Source organism: Lissotriton helveticus, chromosome 1_1 (assembly GCF_964261635.1).
Source record: "Lissotriton helveticus chromosome 1_1, aLisHel1.1, whole genome shotgun sequence".
Lineage (NCBI taxonomy): Eukaryota > Metazoa > Chordata > Amphibia > Caudata > Salamandridae > Lissotriton > Lissotriton helveticus.
In genome coordinates, this window is record NC_136057.1 from 222,108,698 (window position 1) to 222,124,363 (window position 15,666).

General features: G+C 43.6%; 1 protein-coding gene across 1 annotated transcript; it reads left to right on the top strand.

Annotated features, from left to right (window-relative positions):
* The first annotated feature begins 2,252 nt into the window (after nucleotides 1-2,252).
* On the top strand, nucleotides 2,253-14,597 carry LOC144760442 (olfactory receptor 5F1-like). Its single transcript, XM_078646532.1, has 3 exons — nucleotides 2,253-3,153; nucleotides 12,966-13,006; nucleotides 14,517-14,597. Exons 1-3 carry the CDS (start codon nucleotides 2,253-2,255, stop codon nucleotides 14,595-14,597), a joined length of 1,023 nt encoding a protein of 340 aa, XP_078502658.1.
* Nucleotides 14,598-15,666: the final 1,069 nt, after the last annotated feature.

Genomic DNA, 15,666 nt, shown 5'->3' on the forward strand with positions numbered 1-15,666 from the left:
ATTGCTTTTAATAACATTCAACTTGCTAAAAGGAGAGTTTAAGCTGCAGATGGTCAATGGCTGGGAAGAGAGAAATCTTTGTTTTCAGGGAGCAGAGAGCTGAGAGGAGAGTTGTAAACACAAATCTCTTTGCAAAGGCCAATGACAGGCCCTCTGAACTGCCAGAGGAGCCTCATTGGCTTGTCTAGGGACAGCTGTCTTCATACTAAACAGTAACACTGTTTTTCCACTAGGACTATAAAGATAAAAGTAAAATCCTGCTATCAAGATCATACAGGCTAGTTTTGGTGCTAAGATTAGCAAAGTTGGAGGCAAGGTTGAGTGGTTGGAGAAAAAATGCAGAGATACTCTACAATACTGTTACAATGTTGCAGATTTCTATACTATTCTGTTTATTAGCCGCTATTGTTGTTACCATTCTTTTTGGTTTTATAGTTACAACCATACACATTATATGCTCTAGGATTGGGTTTGGATTGGATTTTTGTTTTAATAGCAGGTATGAAAAGTACATTCTAAGGGGCCGATTAGGATGGCGGTTTTTCCGCATCCTCCGGGCCGGCGGAAGTGTCCGCCGGCCTGGAGGATGCGGAAAAACCGCGGCGGAGACTCCAAAGACCCACCGCCAAATTAGGATGGCTGGTGGGTCTGGAATTCCGTCCGCCGCTTTTCCGCCGCGGTCGGCTTCCGACCGCGGCGGAAAAGCTATAACATGGCAGGCGGTGTCTATGAGACACCGTCCGCCATATTATGATGTTGGTGTAAGTATGCTTTTCCACGGCGGCTTTTCCGCCATGGAAAAGCATACGGACATTCACTTTGGGGGCCCGTTGCGGGCCCCCTGGGTGAATGGGGGGTGGGGGGTGCACATGGGGGGTACCTATGGTACCCCCCTGCATTTGCGTACACAAAGCAGCAGGCACCGTGCGGTGCCTGCCGCTTTGTGCATGTAAATGCAACACATGCATTTTTAACATTGCGGCGGGTGCAGCTTGAAGCTGCACCCGCCGCAATGTTAAAAATAGAGGATGTGACCGCCACCCTGGCGGTCACATCCTAATTGCCATGGAGGGACCGCCGCTGCCCATGCGGACGGTCCCTCCTACTCAGGGGTGGCGGACGGACGCAAGTCCGTCCGCCATCCTAATCGGCCCCTTAGTGTGTATTCTTGAGGGTGTCTATTCATGGTGAAAGGAGGCATGGTACTACTAGCAACATGTACTCCTGTCTCAAAGGACTGATTGTTGCTCAGAATTCACCACCTACATGTAATACTTATGTGGTCTGTGAGTTACAGTCATCAGGTTCTCTATTTCATGTTGGTATGTTGACTAAGTCTACATCACCATAGAGCCTAGAGATCGCAAATCTCGGCATGTCTTCTGAGTAGTCTCAGGAAACATAACAATACAATTAATGATTGCTACAGAGAGGCAGGTAACACCTGGGATTCCAATATGTGGGGATACTCTTTCTTGAAGGCATGGACTTGTATCTTTTTTCTTGCACTGCAGGAGAGCATAGGAGCTCTGATCTCTTAAGTAATGGTGCTTTTTCTTATAAGATTCCATGTCATCCAGCTTTTCTTGAAGGTGAAGATGTTTGGGTGATTTGGTTAAATGCCACGGCATGTAGGATGGCTTTAAGAGGTGCTAGAGTAGCTAGGCTACTACAGCTAGGCTGTAGAGCAAGGTATTACCTTCATACAATTTGTGAGATATGCAGAAATGGGATATTATATAGAAGATCTTGATGTCTCGTGCTAAATTGAAAATTCTTATTGTGCAGTGGCGAATAATGTACCTCTAATAAGACAAGAGAACCTCATTTCACCAGCTTGATTTAAATTCCTTTCTATATGTAGGCCTTGCTGTATTATGTTCTAATAATTTGCTAGAGACACTTAAACAGCCTTATTCTGATGAAGTGTACAGTAGATCTGCACATTGTTAGTAATGTCTGAAATAATTATATGAGATATGGCATTGTAACTTGTAAAATCATCCTATGACTTCAGGTGGGAATAACTGATAGAACACTCCTGTTATTTAGAAGTCTATAGTTTAAAGTCAGAGTCAAACAAAATAGTCTAAAAAGTATTTGGTTGTTAACAAGAATTATAGGCACATGAAAATTCCTGTTTTGTTGTCCATAATTATAGGTAAATTGAAAAGCATTAACATATTCTATTTCTATCAATATTGTTTCTTTTGATACTCTGTCTTGCCCCATCTAGCACATGTCCACATCCAATGGAAGGCAGTAACTACACTGTGCTTATGGAGTTCCTCCTATCAGGACTTACAGATGTCCCAGAACTGGAAATTCTACTGTCCCTGATATTCCTCACTGTTTACATCATCACTATTGTTGGAAATGCTGGAATTATCCTTCTGATCACAAATGACCGTTGTCTTCACACACCAATGTACTTCTTTGCCTTTATTGATCTGTGTTATTCTTCCACTATCACACCCAAGATGTTGACTGACCTCCTGGCAGTGAGGAAATCTATTTCTGCCCCTGGCTGCTTTACCCAACTATCCTCCTTCTCCCTCTTTGCTACATCAGAGAGCAACCTTCTATCATTGATGGCTTTTGACCGCTATGTAGCAATTTGCATCCCATTGCGTTACACACTCATAATGTCCAAGAAGGTCTGCCTGTGGTCAGTGGTGGGGGTGTATGTTGCCAGCCTTGTAAGCTGTGTGATTAACACTGGGTACATATCTGTACTCTCCTTCTGCGGGGCCAATGTAATCAGGCACTTCTTTTGTGACTTTGTGGCCCTCTATAGGGTGTCATGCACTGATACCTGGAGCAATGAGATGATGTTGTTCGCCTTTTCTGCACTGTTCACATTGAGTGCCATTCTCATTATTCTATTCTCCTACAGTTCCATTCTTTGTGCAGTTTTTAAAATCCAATCTGTGATGGGTAGAAGTAAGGTCATCTCCACCTGTGGATCCCACTTCCTGTGTGTCGTGATTTTCTACGGGACTCTCCTCTACATGTATCTCAGGCCAAACTCCAGGAATTCCCAGGAGCAAGACTTTGTGAGCTCTGTGTTCTATGCTGTGGTTATCCCCATGCTAAACCCCCTGATCTACAGCCTCAGGAACAAGAGCATGAAAAATGCCCTGAAAAGATTGGATTGAAGAACACCTTCCCATTCTGGTGAGAGCCTGCAACAGACACTTGTGAGGCTAAACCTTCTGCATTTTGCAACTAGAAATATAGAGACATAGTGTGTGAGTCATCTGTGGTAAATAAATAATTAATTACCGGATCTATTTTTGACTGGATACGATATAAACAGATAGCTCAATAAATAAGAGTCAAGATTCGAGGTAGCTGGAGTTTTGCAGGTTTTAATATATCATAAAGGACAGGAACAGGACAACCTGCACGGGAATAGGATGGCAGCTGCCGGGGGCAGGATCGGGACAACAGCTACTTTAATAACAGTGCATAACATATATATACTAAAACAATTGCATTACAGTCAATACAGTAGGCGTAGCAGTAGGCGGGGTTTGTAGCAGTCGCGAAAGATAAGGCATAAAATGGGTGTAACAAGAGGCGTGTACAGGGCGTATACATAGACATGTGATGTAAACGTAACAGAATATGTCATAAATGGGGCGGAAACATGGAGGGGGCTACCTAAGGAGCTGGGACCTTTAACCTAGTGGTGCGCGCAAGCTGGCAATGACGTGTTACCAGGAGGAACTGGGGGCTATGACTTCTGCACTAGAAGAGGAGACTAAAGTCTGGAGTGTCAGAGCGACATGTACCTAAACACTATCTAGTATCTGATGTTTAGAGAACATGTTGATAGAATCCAAAAGTTATCAGGGCAAAGGCTAACAGACTCTAAGACTGGTGCATGCATTATTCTACATGTAGTGCGGGTGCGAGGAATATTCGATGACCATTAATACAGTATTTCTCTTACATGGAGACATAAAGGCTAGACTATGACTGAAACTATTGATGCGATTCAGTAGCTTAGGAATGCAGAGAAGGAGGGCTGGACTGATAACTAGAAGCATAACATACTCTTGGCAGACTGGGAGGCAGAGCCAGGCACTGTGAGGCAGGAAGTAAGTGAAGGGTCAGGGATGCAGGTGGGGGCTGTATCGCTCCTCAGCGAGGGTTCAGGAGACAGGAGCTGAATCTGAGTCCGGGCCCTTTTGAGGCCTAGAAACGGGGACTTTATTCTGAATTAACGTGCACACTGTGAAACGTGGCAACATAGGTTTACATAGGCCTAATACTCGTAGCTTTCACGAGAACTGGAAACTGGCATACTAGAGTTGGACACAACTATAATTGCGTCTTTAATCGATCATAAGGGAATATATATGCATATTGATCATGCACATATAACATAAGATGGGGAACACGTAGGGACACAGAACATGGCAAAATTTACTTTTCCACATTCCCTCCTTGTCACTACGTTTCCATCAGGAAACATCAATATTCATGATACCATCTATCATTTCATATAGCATCATTTGCTCGTCTCGAATTGTCTTGGAACGGGACTTAGGACTAGGAATACAGGATGTAGCACAAATGCCGCAAATCGCAGGGCCACATTGTATACAGAGGCAGCAACTGAATATGATCATTACTGCAATACCTAGGAATGACAATACTTTCCATCCCCAGGCAGAAATTATACTCCAGAGCCAACCGGACCATGTCCAGGTGCCTGGATTCTGGTGTAACTGATGGGCAATTTTATGAAGTCTGGTTATAGCTGAATAAACAGACGGCGCGTTATTAGGAATGAAAATGCAGCAACTAGATCCGATGACTCTACATGCTCCTCCTCTATCGGCCAGTATGACGTCAAGAACGAGACGATTTTGGAGCACGACAAATCTCATAGCAGATTGCTCTTCGGTTAAGTTACCTAGAGCAGAAGTAGTCTCATTCACTACTGCTTCAAGGGTTCTGGTTAATCTACGGATTAACTTACTATTCTGGATAGGTCCTATAAAGAAGAAGAAACCTTTATTAAAGTCTTGATATTGTTCTAGAGCAGTTTCAGTTTGATCGACAATTGGGGACTCGATCTCCCTTCTATGTCTAATGTGTACTAGATGTGTGTTTCTATGATAATCAGATGGGGCTAGAAAAACTGGTGGCAGTAGGAAGGCAATATAACATGTTCCATCCCAATCGAGGGGCAGACGAACATATGCGGTCTGACCACAAACAAAATAAGAATGACGTGAGGCTTTGAAAAGAGATTTCCCACTGTCACTATACTTGACAATAGTAGTACAATCACTATGTCCTACATGTGCGGAACCATTCTTTCGGACACATAATTCGCCTTTGACTGGTAGTACTGAAATAGCAGGTAAATCTGGAGTAGTATCGGACTGAACATTCAGGACCATAAAATTCGAAGAATAATTACCTAAATTATAAACTTCATTTTCTAGATCTAACCCTGTTCTATGGGTGAGACCTTGCTTGTCTGGGAAACATGTACTATTCAGAAGGGACATATCAGTTGAGGATGACGTTAACGTGGACCATGCTCCACACGAACCATTATGTGAAAACGGATAAGGAAAGAGTGGCAGAACTCCCTTCGGTGTCTGGAAAGGGGGGAGTCGACCACACACCCAACAATTAGTGGCATTGCTGGTCTGGTGTGAATAGTGTAACATTCTGATGAATGTGTTATTACGCATAGCGAGGCGATAGGATAGCTCGTGAGGAGGCAGATCACTAAATGTGTGCTCTACTGTAGCATTAGAAAACTTATTTACATAAGAAATTGGAAAACACAAATGTAATGCATAACTTGTGCAGGTAACCATAAGACTTAGAAATAATATGAAACTTAGAAAAACGATACATCTGATAGAGTTTTGACTAACTCTCTCACTATGGGGGTCTATCTCATACATGTCAGAAACCTGTCTAACCGTTTCACCCGAGGGAGACTTAGACAATTAAACTGGCTGAATTATTTTACTAGACCTGAGTTTCTTTTTATACTCCTGCTGCGGAGTTTCCTCTAACAGGGGAGGCTTGGATTCAAAGTCAATTTTTAGGCAGTCCTTAGAAATAGAACAGTCCAATGTTTTTTTTCGAACTCCATGGAATTTCTTGACGTGGGACAGGTGGACCCACCCCTTGCGGCCTTCCAACTTCACGGCTGTGCGGGTGGTCGGAAGGACTAGTCTTGGCTCCTTCCAACGAGGCTCCAGCGGACTTGAACGATCAAAGTTCCTTACAAGGACAAGGTTTCCTGGAACGATTTCATGCGGTTTCACCTCGGTATTGTCTGGAAATGCGGCGGCAACCTGTGAACGACAAGAGTGTAGGGCAGACATCAAGGAAGCTAGGTAATCTGTCAGCATATTACTGGAAACATCTGTAATACTTCGGGGTCTAGGTGTACCCCACATATTTGGGGGGCGGCCGAATACGACCTCATAAGGGGACAGACCTGATCTGGAATGTGCAACCATGCGCATATAAAACAGAGCGACTGGCAGAGCTACTAGCCAGTCTACACCTTTCTCTTTACAAACTTTGGCAATGCGGATTTTCAGAGTCTGGTTATGTCTCTCTACGAGACCTGCTGCTTCAGGATGGCGTACACAATGGAACTTCCACTGGTAACCTAACAGAAGGGAAACATGCTTCATTAGTTCAGATGAGAATGGCTGGCCGTTGTCTGAATACACGACCCTAGGGAGTCCATAACGAGGAAAGAATTCACGAACCAACTGCTTGGCAGTGGTCGCGGCTGTGTAATCTGGGACTGGATATGCCTCTGTCCACCTGGACAAAGCGCATACAACTACAAGGACATACTTGAAACCTCGACATCGCTCCATCTGAATATAATCCATTTGGAGGACTTCAAAAGGGTGGTCAGGAGGTTGGAATCCACCTTGTTCCACGGGGACACTTTTACCTGGATTGAACTGGCAACATATCATACAAGTACGGACTTTCTGCTTAGCTGCAGCTCGTAAATGCTTGTTGAACCAAATGTTCTGGATACTGTCTAACATAGCTTTTTCTCCTAAATGTGCAGGACTATGTGCGGTATTGATAATGACTTGAACCATTGAGTCGGGGAGAAACCATGTGGCTTTTCCCTTCGTAAACCATCCCTGATCTGTCTGGACCCCTCCTTGTTCGGACCATTTCTTGATTTCTTCGGAAGTAGCATGTGACTGGATATCCATGACATCTTGTGTAGGGTCCTTAACTGTCATACAAATAGTCTGATCTGGAGTGTGTGTCAGTGTCATGTTAACTGGAATGTCTGGAGTCTGGGCTGTGAGCTTGGCTGTTCGATCTGCTAGATCGTTACCTTGGGAAATAATGTCAGTGACTTTCGTATGTGCTTTGCACTTCATGATAGCGATAGCTGTCGGTAAATGTATTGCATCTAACAGAGCTTGAATGAGAAGACCATGCTGAATCTTGGTTCCATGAGAAGTCATAAAACCTCTTTCTTGCCAGAGCACTCCAAAGTCGTGTACGACTCCGAATGCGTAACGTGAATCTGTGTAAATATTAACTTTCAGGTTCTTGGCACGTATGCAGGCTTGGGTCAGAGCGACTAGCTCTGCGGCTTGAGCGGACAGGATATCAATACGTTGTGTCTCTATAACTTCAGTGTCAGTAGTCACTGCATACGCGGCTACTAGTTCTCCTGTACTTGTTCTCATACATGAACCATCCACATAAAGTGTCAGGTCGGGATCTGGTAATGGAATATCTGTCAGGTCTTGTCTTGGCTTTGTCATGGTGTTAACTACTTCCACACAGTCATGTGTGGTAGGATTTGAAGTAACTGACGGTAACAGTGTAGCAGGATTTAGAACGTTGCAGCGTCTGATTTCTATGTGTGGCTGGAACAGTGTCAGTTCATAACCTGTTAAACGTGCAATTGTCAAGTGCTGAGTCTGTGTTCGGTTTAAAAGAACTTCCACAGAGTGTGGAACTTGTACTGTCAGGGAATGTCCTAATACTATGGAATCGCTTTGTCTGATAGCTAGTGCTGTGGCTGCAACTGACTTGAGGCACGCAGGCAGAGCCTGGGCTACTGGATCTAATGTGCTCGAAAAATAAGCACAGGGCTTGTATTGTCCTGCTTGATCTTGTGTGAGAACAGATAATGCTGTACCATCACGTTCAGTAACAAAAAGTGTAAAAGGCTTACTGTAGTTCGGTGTAGCTAGAACAGGAGCTTGACATAAAGCTTTCTTTAACTCATTAAAAGCAAGTGTATGTTCCTGGGTCCAAGGGAGGACAGTCGATACGGCTGCCTCCTGTGTCGTTAACTGTATCAGTGGCTTGGCTAGAAATGCATACTGAGGAATCCATTGTCTGCAATAGGAAGTGAGGCCGATAAAAGCTCGTACCTCCTTCTGGGTCTTGGGCTGAGGAAGACTCGCTATTAACTGGATACGGTCAGGTGTCAACTGCCTACCCCTCTTGGACAGTAAGTGTCCTAAGTAGACCACTTGCTGGACACAGAATTGAAGCTTCGAAGGGGACACCTTGTGCCCCATCTCGGCTAGAAAATACAGGACTGTAAGTGACGCACGCTCGCAGTCACGTTCAGAACGGGCTGTGATCAGTAGATCATCGACATACTGGAGCAGGGCAGTGTCAGTTGGCATGTGAATATTGTCTAGTTGTCTCTTAAGTGCTTGACTGTAAACACTAGGACTTTCTGTGAAACCTTGAGGAGCTCGTGTGAATTTATAGCTCCTTCCATTTAAACAGAATCCGAAAAGGAACTGGCTGTCTGGATGAATGGGAACACTGAAAAATGCATTCTTGAGGTCGATGACAGTGAAAAATGTAGCTTCAGAATCAATGGCTGTCAATAGGGATGAGATATCTGGGACTACTGGATACTGGGGTATGATACATTTATTAAGCTCTCGAAGGTCAATCACTAATCGATATACTGGAGGTGCATTTGGATCAGTACGTTTCATGACTGGAATGATAGGAGAATTACATACATTGGAGTCAGTTTCTACAACCACTCCTTGAGCAATGAGCTCGTCAATAATTTTGGATAAGGCTGCTACAGCCTCAGGTGGCAATCTGTACTGTCTGATTCGTGGCAAAACTATACCTTGTTTGAGAGTCACACGATGGGGTGTGATTTGCATAAAACCTACATCAGTTGGACCTTGCGCCCATAGATGCTGCGGGACATTCAGTAATCTTGGATCAAAATCACGTAATACATTGTGACCTTTGAAGTCACGCAAAAACAAACGGACTCCTTCTGGGGAGCAACATATAACTGCACCTAATTCTTTCAATGTTTTAATGCCTAACAAATTTTCTGGACATGATTTCGTAAGTAACAAATCAGTAGTTCGGGACAATGGACCAACTTCTAGAGAAACTGGTTTTGAAATTTCGTTAACAATTGGCTTTCCTGAAAATCCAAGGGAAACATTTCTTGAGCCTGAGAGCGGAGCCCCTGGAACCTCGTCATGACTGATTGTAGTCCTACTTGCCCCTGTATCAATCAGAAACTTTCTGTCTTTCCCTAATACTTGACTGTGAACATAGGGACCCTCTTGATCTACAGGTATCTCGATGAGAGGCAAGCCTACCTCCCTCTCTAGGCTGTTTCATGAATACTGTTGATACTCTGGATACTCTGCCTGGGCATACTGGTACATCTGCTGTGTAACATGCTGTGTTGCAGCGATAGGCTGCGGTACTGGAACTGTCTGTTGTGCATTCTGTGGTGACTGAGAAGTCTGTGAAACTTGTTCCTGTCTAGGCGGACGTGGTCTTTCTTTAGTCTTACCGGTAGCTATGTTGTGTTTCAGAACTGCACACTCATTTATAAAATGACCTGGCTGTTTACAATAATTGCAGGTCCCTTTAACGGGAACTGCAGGATGACTGGCTTGATTCGGACCCCTCTTCTGACTGTCTTGTGGAACAGATTGTGCAACTAGTACTTTCATTTTCGTGTCTTTCATATGTTTCCTTTCGTGTTCTTGCTCTTCTCTGATTCTATTCTGGTGATACTGGAGCATCTGAAGCATTTGGGACGGGGTACTAGTTTGCCAGGTACTTTCGACTTTCAAAACTCTATTTTTAACTTGTGGACTTGAATTCTCGACTAGTTTGGTAACAAAAAGATGAGGGTACGACTCGCTACTTGTCTTCAAACCACTGTTAATAATAAAACATTTTTCAAATCTAGAATAAAAATCACTAGTATCTTCGTCTGGTTTCTGTTTACAGGCTGAGATTGCATCCCAGTCTTCCTTTTTCGTGGCTAATAATCTTGGCAAAACCTGAATCAGTAACTCGGGCAATTCTTTACATTTGTCTCCTAGACCGGTACCTGGTACACGTGTATTATCTTCAGCTTCTAGAGCTGTCCAATCTATCTTTTTCTCTCCCACCTCCCATTCTTTTTCCTTGAGTTTTTCATATATGCCCGCGGGCAACAGGACCTTTAACATTTTAATTATATCCGGATACGTGTATTCTCCCATACGGAGCATGTCTTTTAATTCACGGTGGAACCCTGCTGGATCTTTGTCGTGACAGGGAATTAACTTCTTCATCTCTAAGAGTTCCATCTTTGTAATCGGGGTGTAAACAAATACTCGTTGCATTTCACCACCCGCTGTCCTAACTGGGTGTACTTCTCGTAACGGATGCTGTCTGTCTATATAGAATGGTTTACTTTCGGGGGGTGAGACACGAACAAAATGCGGATTCAGGAACATTCGGTATTTGTGGCGCTGTTCTAGAATGATACTAATTAAATCAGTACCTAGACCTTTCCATCTATACTGTAGTAACTCGTTTAATACATCATGTAACGGACCTGGATCAGAATGCTGACCCTCATACAGTGTAATGAGGTGTTGGATCATATACATACCCACCAGTCGCTGCTCGGCTGGGGGCAGCTTCAGAAACATTTGTGCCACTATTTCATCTGGAAAAGTGGTAGAATCAGTAGCCCATCGGACTGCTGATCGGGCTAGTTCTTGTTCATGCATGGTACTAAGTTCACTATAACCGATTCGTGATTTCAGAATGTGATCGGTAGCTTGAAATACTTGCTCTAGAGAACCTTGTTCTGGTGCTGTAAGAGAGAAAACTTTCTTGTGTTCTAGACGTGAATGTCGGTCGGAAAGTCTAGTTCTACCTACATACGCTATTCTGGAAGGATTCTCGTCGTCTACCTCTTCGGTAGGAGAGTCGTCTTCTTTCTCGCTTACTTGTGCTGCTTTGCGTTTCTCGTGTAACCTTATTATTTCCTTACGAATTTTCTTGTACATACTCTCTATACTACTGAGTGTCTTGTGTCTTCCCTCGGCTATATGATCACTCCATTTTGTCAGAACTCTCATTTCGGTCGGATCTTTAGTCGGATAATCTTGTTCCCTTATTAGACAATTAATTAGAAACTTTAATAGCATGAGCTGAGTCTCAGCTTTCCTTAGAGACATGATTTCGCCAATACTTTCTGGGTCCTCTCCTGTACGAATAAAACGATATATTCTGTCTAGATCTTCTTTCATATTCGGTAGGGTGTCCAAATACTCGGTCACCCGTCTTACGCGCAATGAATATATAACCATATTATCATCGCCTGGGACTGGATCATAACGGCATTCGGTAAGAGCTCGCTTGATATCTGCAACGGACTGATGTTTGGGCGTACGCTGTAACGCACGTTCATGTAACTCGACTAACATTACACGTTTGTGTGGCGGCGGGGTACCAGGAGGACCTCCCCCCGCGGCCCCTAAACTGGAATCGTCGACTGATACTCTTCGTGCTGGCAGAGTGACCGATGTAGCGGGTACTTGTACTGTAGGCTGGACCGGGGGTACCGTAACAGGTGCTGTAACAGGTGCCCCGGTGGCTGGAGGAACAGAAATTACATTATTTACAGGAGCTGGCGGAGCAGGATTTGCATATTCTGGGACTGTGTCGTCCAAATAGGACGAGAGAAAAATATCAGCTGCGGTCGGTTTATGACGTAGCTTGGTTGGAACTAATGATGGCGGGAAATTAATGGATGCCTCCGGGGTTGCTTTTGGCAAACCCTCGGCAAGAAGAGGGTACATACCCTTAATAAGGGCATTCCTCTGTCTGTCTGACTGTTCGTTTTTAACTCGTTCACCTATTTCGATTAATTCCCTTTCTTGGGCTCTTTCTGAGGACTCTCTACTTAATTCTGCTTTTCTGAATTCTTTTTCGGTTCTTTTATGAGATTCTTTGCGCCATAACTCGATGGCATCTTTCTGTGACTGTCTGGCTTTCTTTTTCCATAATGCTTCTTCTACTCGCATGATGCACTCGGCATCCCATGTGCCTGATACAGGCCATCTATATTTCTCTTCTAATTCCTTGGTGTACTCTACCCATAAGTCTAGATATAATATGGCACTTATGCCATGCTTATGATACATAAAATGACCTGGACTGTCCCTAGGCGGGACAGGAACTGCTTCCTCGAGCAGACCTTTTCTAGTTCTTAACTGACGTAACTTGGAGAACAGAGGCATGATTTAGACTAGAATACTGAACACAATTCAATATACGATAAACACAATAATGACTGAGAAAACAAATCATTCATACCACGACATTGAAAACACATTAAAAATAACATTTAAAATAACATTTCGGACAGAAACATTACCTGGAACACATGAATTTCTCGAGAACAGAACTTACTAGAATTACTAGATGCACTGCTGAAACAGTACGAAACATACCGGTCCCATAAAGAGACACATCAGGACCCGCATCCACCTAGGTGGACACTTCGTGTTGGATTTGCGTACCCAAACCCACGGACCAGAAACAAATTAATTGACCCTGTCTAGATACTACCCCAGCAACGGTACTCACCGGGCAGCAAGAACGGAAGGCCTCGGACTGGACTGGACTGCTACGACGACGGACTACGAACTTCGGACTTCAGTTACGGGTGGGCCTCCGGATACCTCGGACCTTGGACTCTCGGCTTGGGCTCTGGTCGGGACTCGCCGCGTTCCTCCACCGCCTCGTCTGGATGCTGGACCGCAACCTCCGTCTCCTCCGTGGGCCTGAGGGATACTTGAAGCAGAAATATCTGCACGTGCACGGTATGGTTCCGTCACGGCTGCAGAGGGTCAGGGGGCTTGCGTGGCTTCTCCGGCGCGTGGGGAAAGGGCAAGTCCCTATTCGGGCGCCATTATGTGGTAAATAAATAATTAATTACCGGATCTATTTTTGACTGGATACGATATAAACAGATAGCTCAATAAATAAGAGTCAAGATTCGAGGTAGCTGGAGTTTTGCAGGTTTTAATATATCATAAAGGACAGGAACAGGACAACCTGCACGGGAATAGGATGGCAGCTGCCGGGGGCAGGATTGGGACAACAGCTACTTTAATAACAGTGCATAACATATATATACTAAAACAATTGCATTACAGTCAATACAGTAGGCGTAGCAGTAGGCGGGGTTTGTAGCAGTCGCGAAAGATAAGGCATAAAATGGGTGTAACAAGAGGCGTGTACATGGCGTATACATAGACATGTGATGTAAACGTAACAGAATATGTCATAAATGGGGCGGAAACATGGAGGGGGCTACCTAAGGAGCTGGGACCTTTAACCTAGTGGTGCGCGCAAGCTGGCAATGACGTGTTACCAGGAGGAACTGGGGGCTATGACTTCTGCACTAGAAGAGGAGACTAAAGTCTGGAGTGTCAGAGCGACATGTACCTAAACACTATCTAGTATCTGATGTTTAGAGAACATGTTGATAGAATCCAAAAGTTATCAGGGCAAAGGCTAACAGACTCTAAGACTGGTGCATGCATTATTCTACATGTAGTGCGGGTGCGAGGAATATTCGATGACCATTAATACAGTATTTCTCTTACATGGAGACATAAAGGCTAGACTATGACTGAAACTATTGATGCGATTCAGTAGCTTAGGAATGCAGAGAAGGAGGGCTGGACTGATAACTAGAAGCATAACATACTCTTGGCAGACTGGGAGGCAGAGCCAGGCACTGTGAGGCAGGAAGTAAGTGAAGGGTCAGGGATGCAGGTGGGGGCTGTATCGCTCCTCAGCGAGGGTTCAGGAGACAGGAGCTGAATCTGAGTCCGGGCCCTTTTGAGGCCTAGAAACGGGGACTTTATTCTGAATTAACGTGCACACTGTGAAACGTGGCAACATAGGTTTACATAGGCCTAATACTCGTAGCTTTCACGAGAACTGGAAACTGGCATACTAGAGTTGGACACAACTATAATTGCGTCTTTAATCGATCATAAGGGAATATATATGCATATTGATCATGCACATATAACATAAGATGGGGAACACGTAGGGACACAGAACATGGCAAAATTTACTTTTCCACACATCGGTGGAAAAAGTGCCCTTTTCTTTTTTGTCATCCAAGTAAAATGTTCCTTTTCAGTTATGTTCCTTTTCAGGTATTAAGCATTCCCGGAACACCAAACCGTATCTTAAAGTTTGCTAGATCACATGAGCGTCAATTTGAAAACATTTACTAAGACATATTTTGAATTAGTGCCCAAATTGGAGCTAATAATAACTGGTACACGTAAAGTGTTGCAAGATAACTGTAGAAGTTGTGTTTCTAAGCCAGTCCTTTTGCGTATAGACACGTGCAAAGATAGAAAGACCACTAAAAGCCTCTTATGAATTAATTCTTCTAAATTCAAAGAAAGGGTGTATTGTAACATACAGTCCACTTTTTTTAAGAAATTCATACCTGAACAACGATGATCTATGTTTTCCACAATCCCTGGCAGTCTTGGGAAACAGCTGCTTTCTCAACCCTCTTCTGGAAGTCAAATTCTCTATATGTTTGTTATCATGGTGCCAAAACAGGTGATTTAAAAATGTAACCTTAGCTGCATTTTGTGGACTGAAGTCTGTTTCTGCCAGTGAGTGCACCACTTGCTTTCTGCTCTAAACTTATAATATGTGCACTTTGCCAATTTCTTATGTTCCAGATGTAACATTATATTCAATACAAAAGCCAAATCCATGCAAAATATATATTGCAGCCCTGAAGAAGCCCGCAAAGGGTGAAACGCATTGGCTGTACCTATTTGGCTGTACTTATTCTACATTCCAACTTCTAAAAGAAAGGATCAGAAAACCAAAAGATCTCCTCTCATCCTAGATTGTTTTTTGTTTGGCAGCTGAGCTATATACTTGGTTTATAGTCTACATTGCCTCTTCGAGCTTTTTTTGTGTACGTGTAAAATGTATTTAATTATTTAATGTCTTTGTGTAATTTGATGATAGAGTTAATTAAGATGGAACCAGAGCTTTAGGAAACGATATGCTTGATGTCCAATATCGACCCAGCACCAGAGGATTAAAAAGCATTTGGTTATAACTTGAACGGACATTTATTCATTTATAAGAACGAGTGGTATCTCTAACTGTTTTTGGGAATACTGATTGAATTATATTATCTTACAATAATACTTGAGTTTTATATTTAGGTATTTTGATTTATGTTCAGGAATAAGCATAGTGGAGTAACACATGATAACAGGGGGTAGGGCATCGGGGATATTAACCGTAGCGGGATGAAAACCTTTCGAA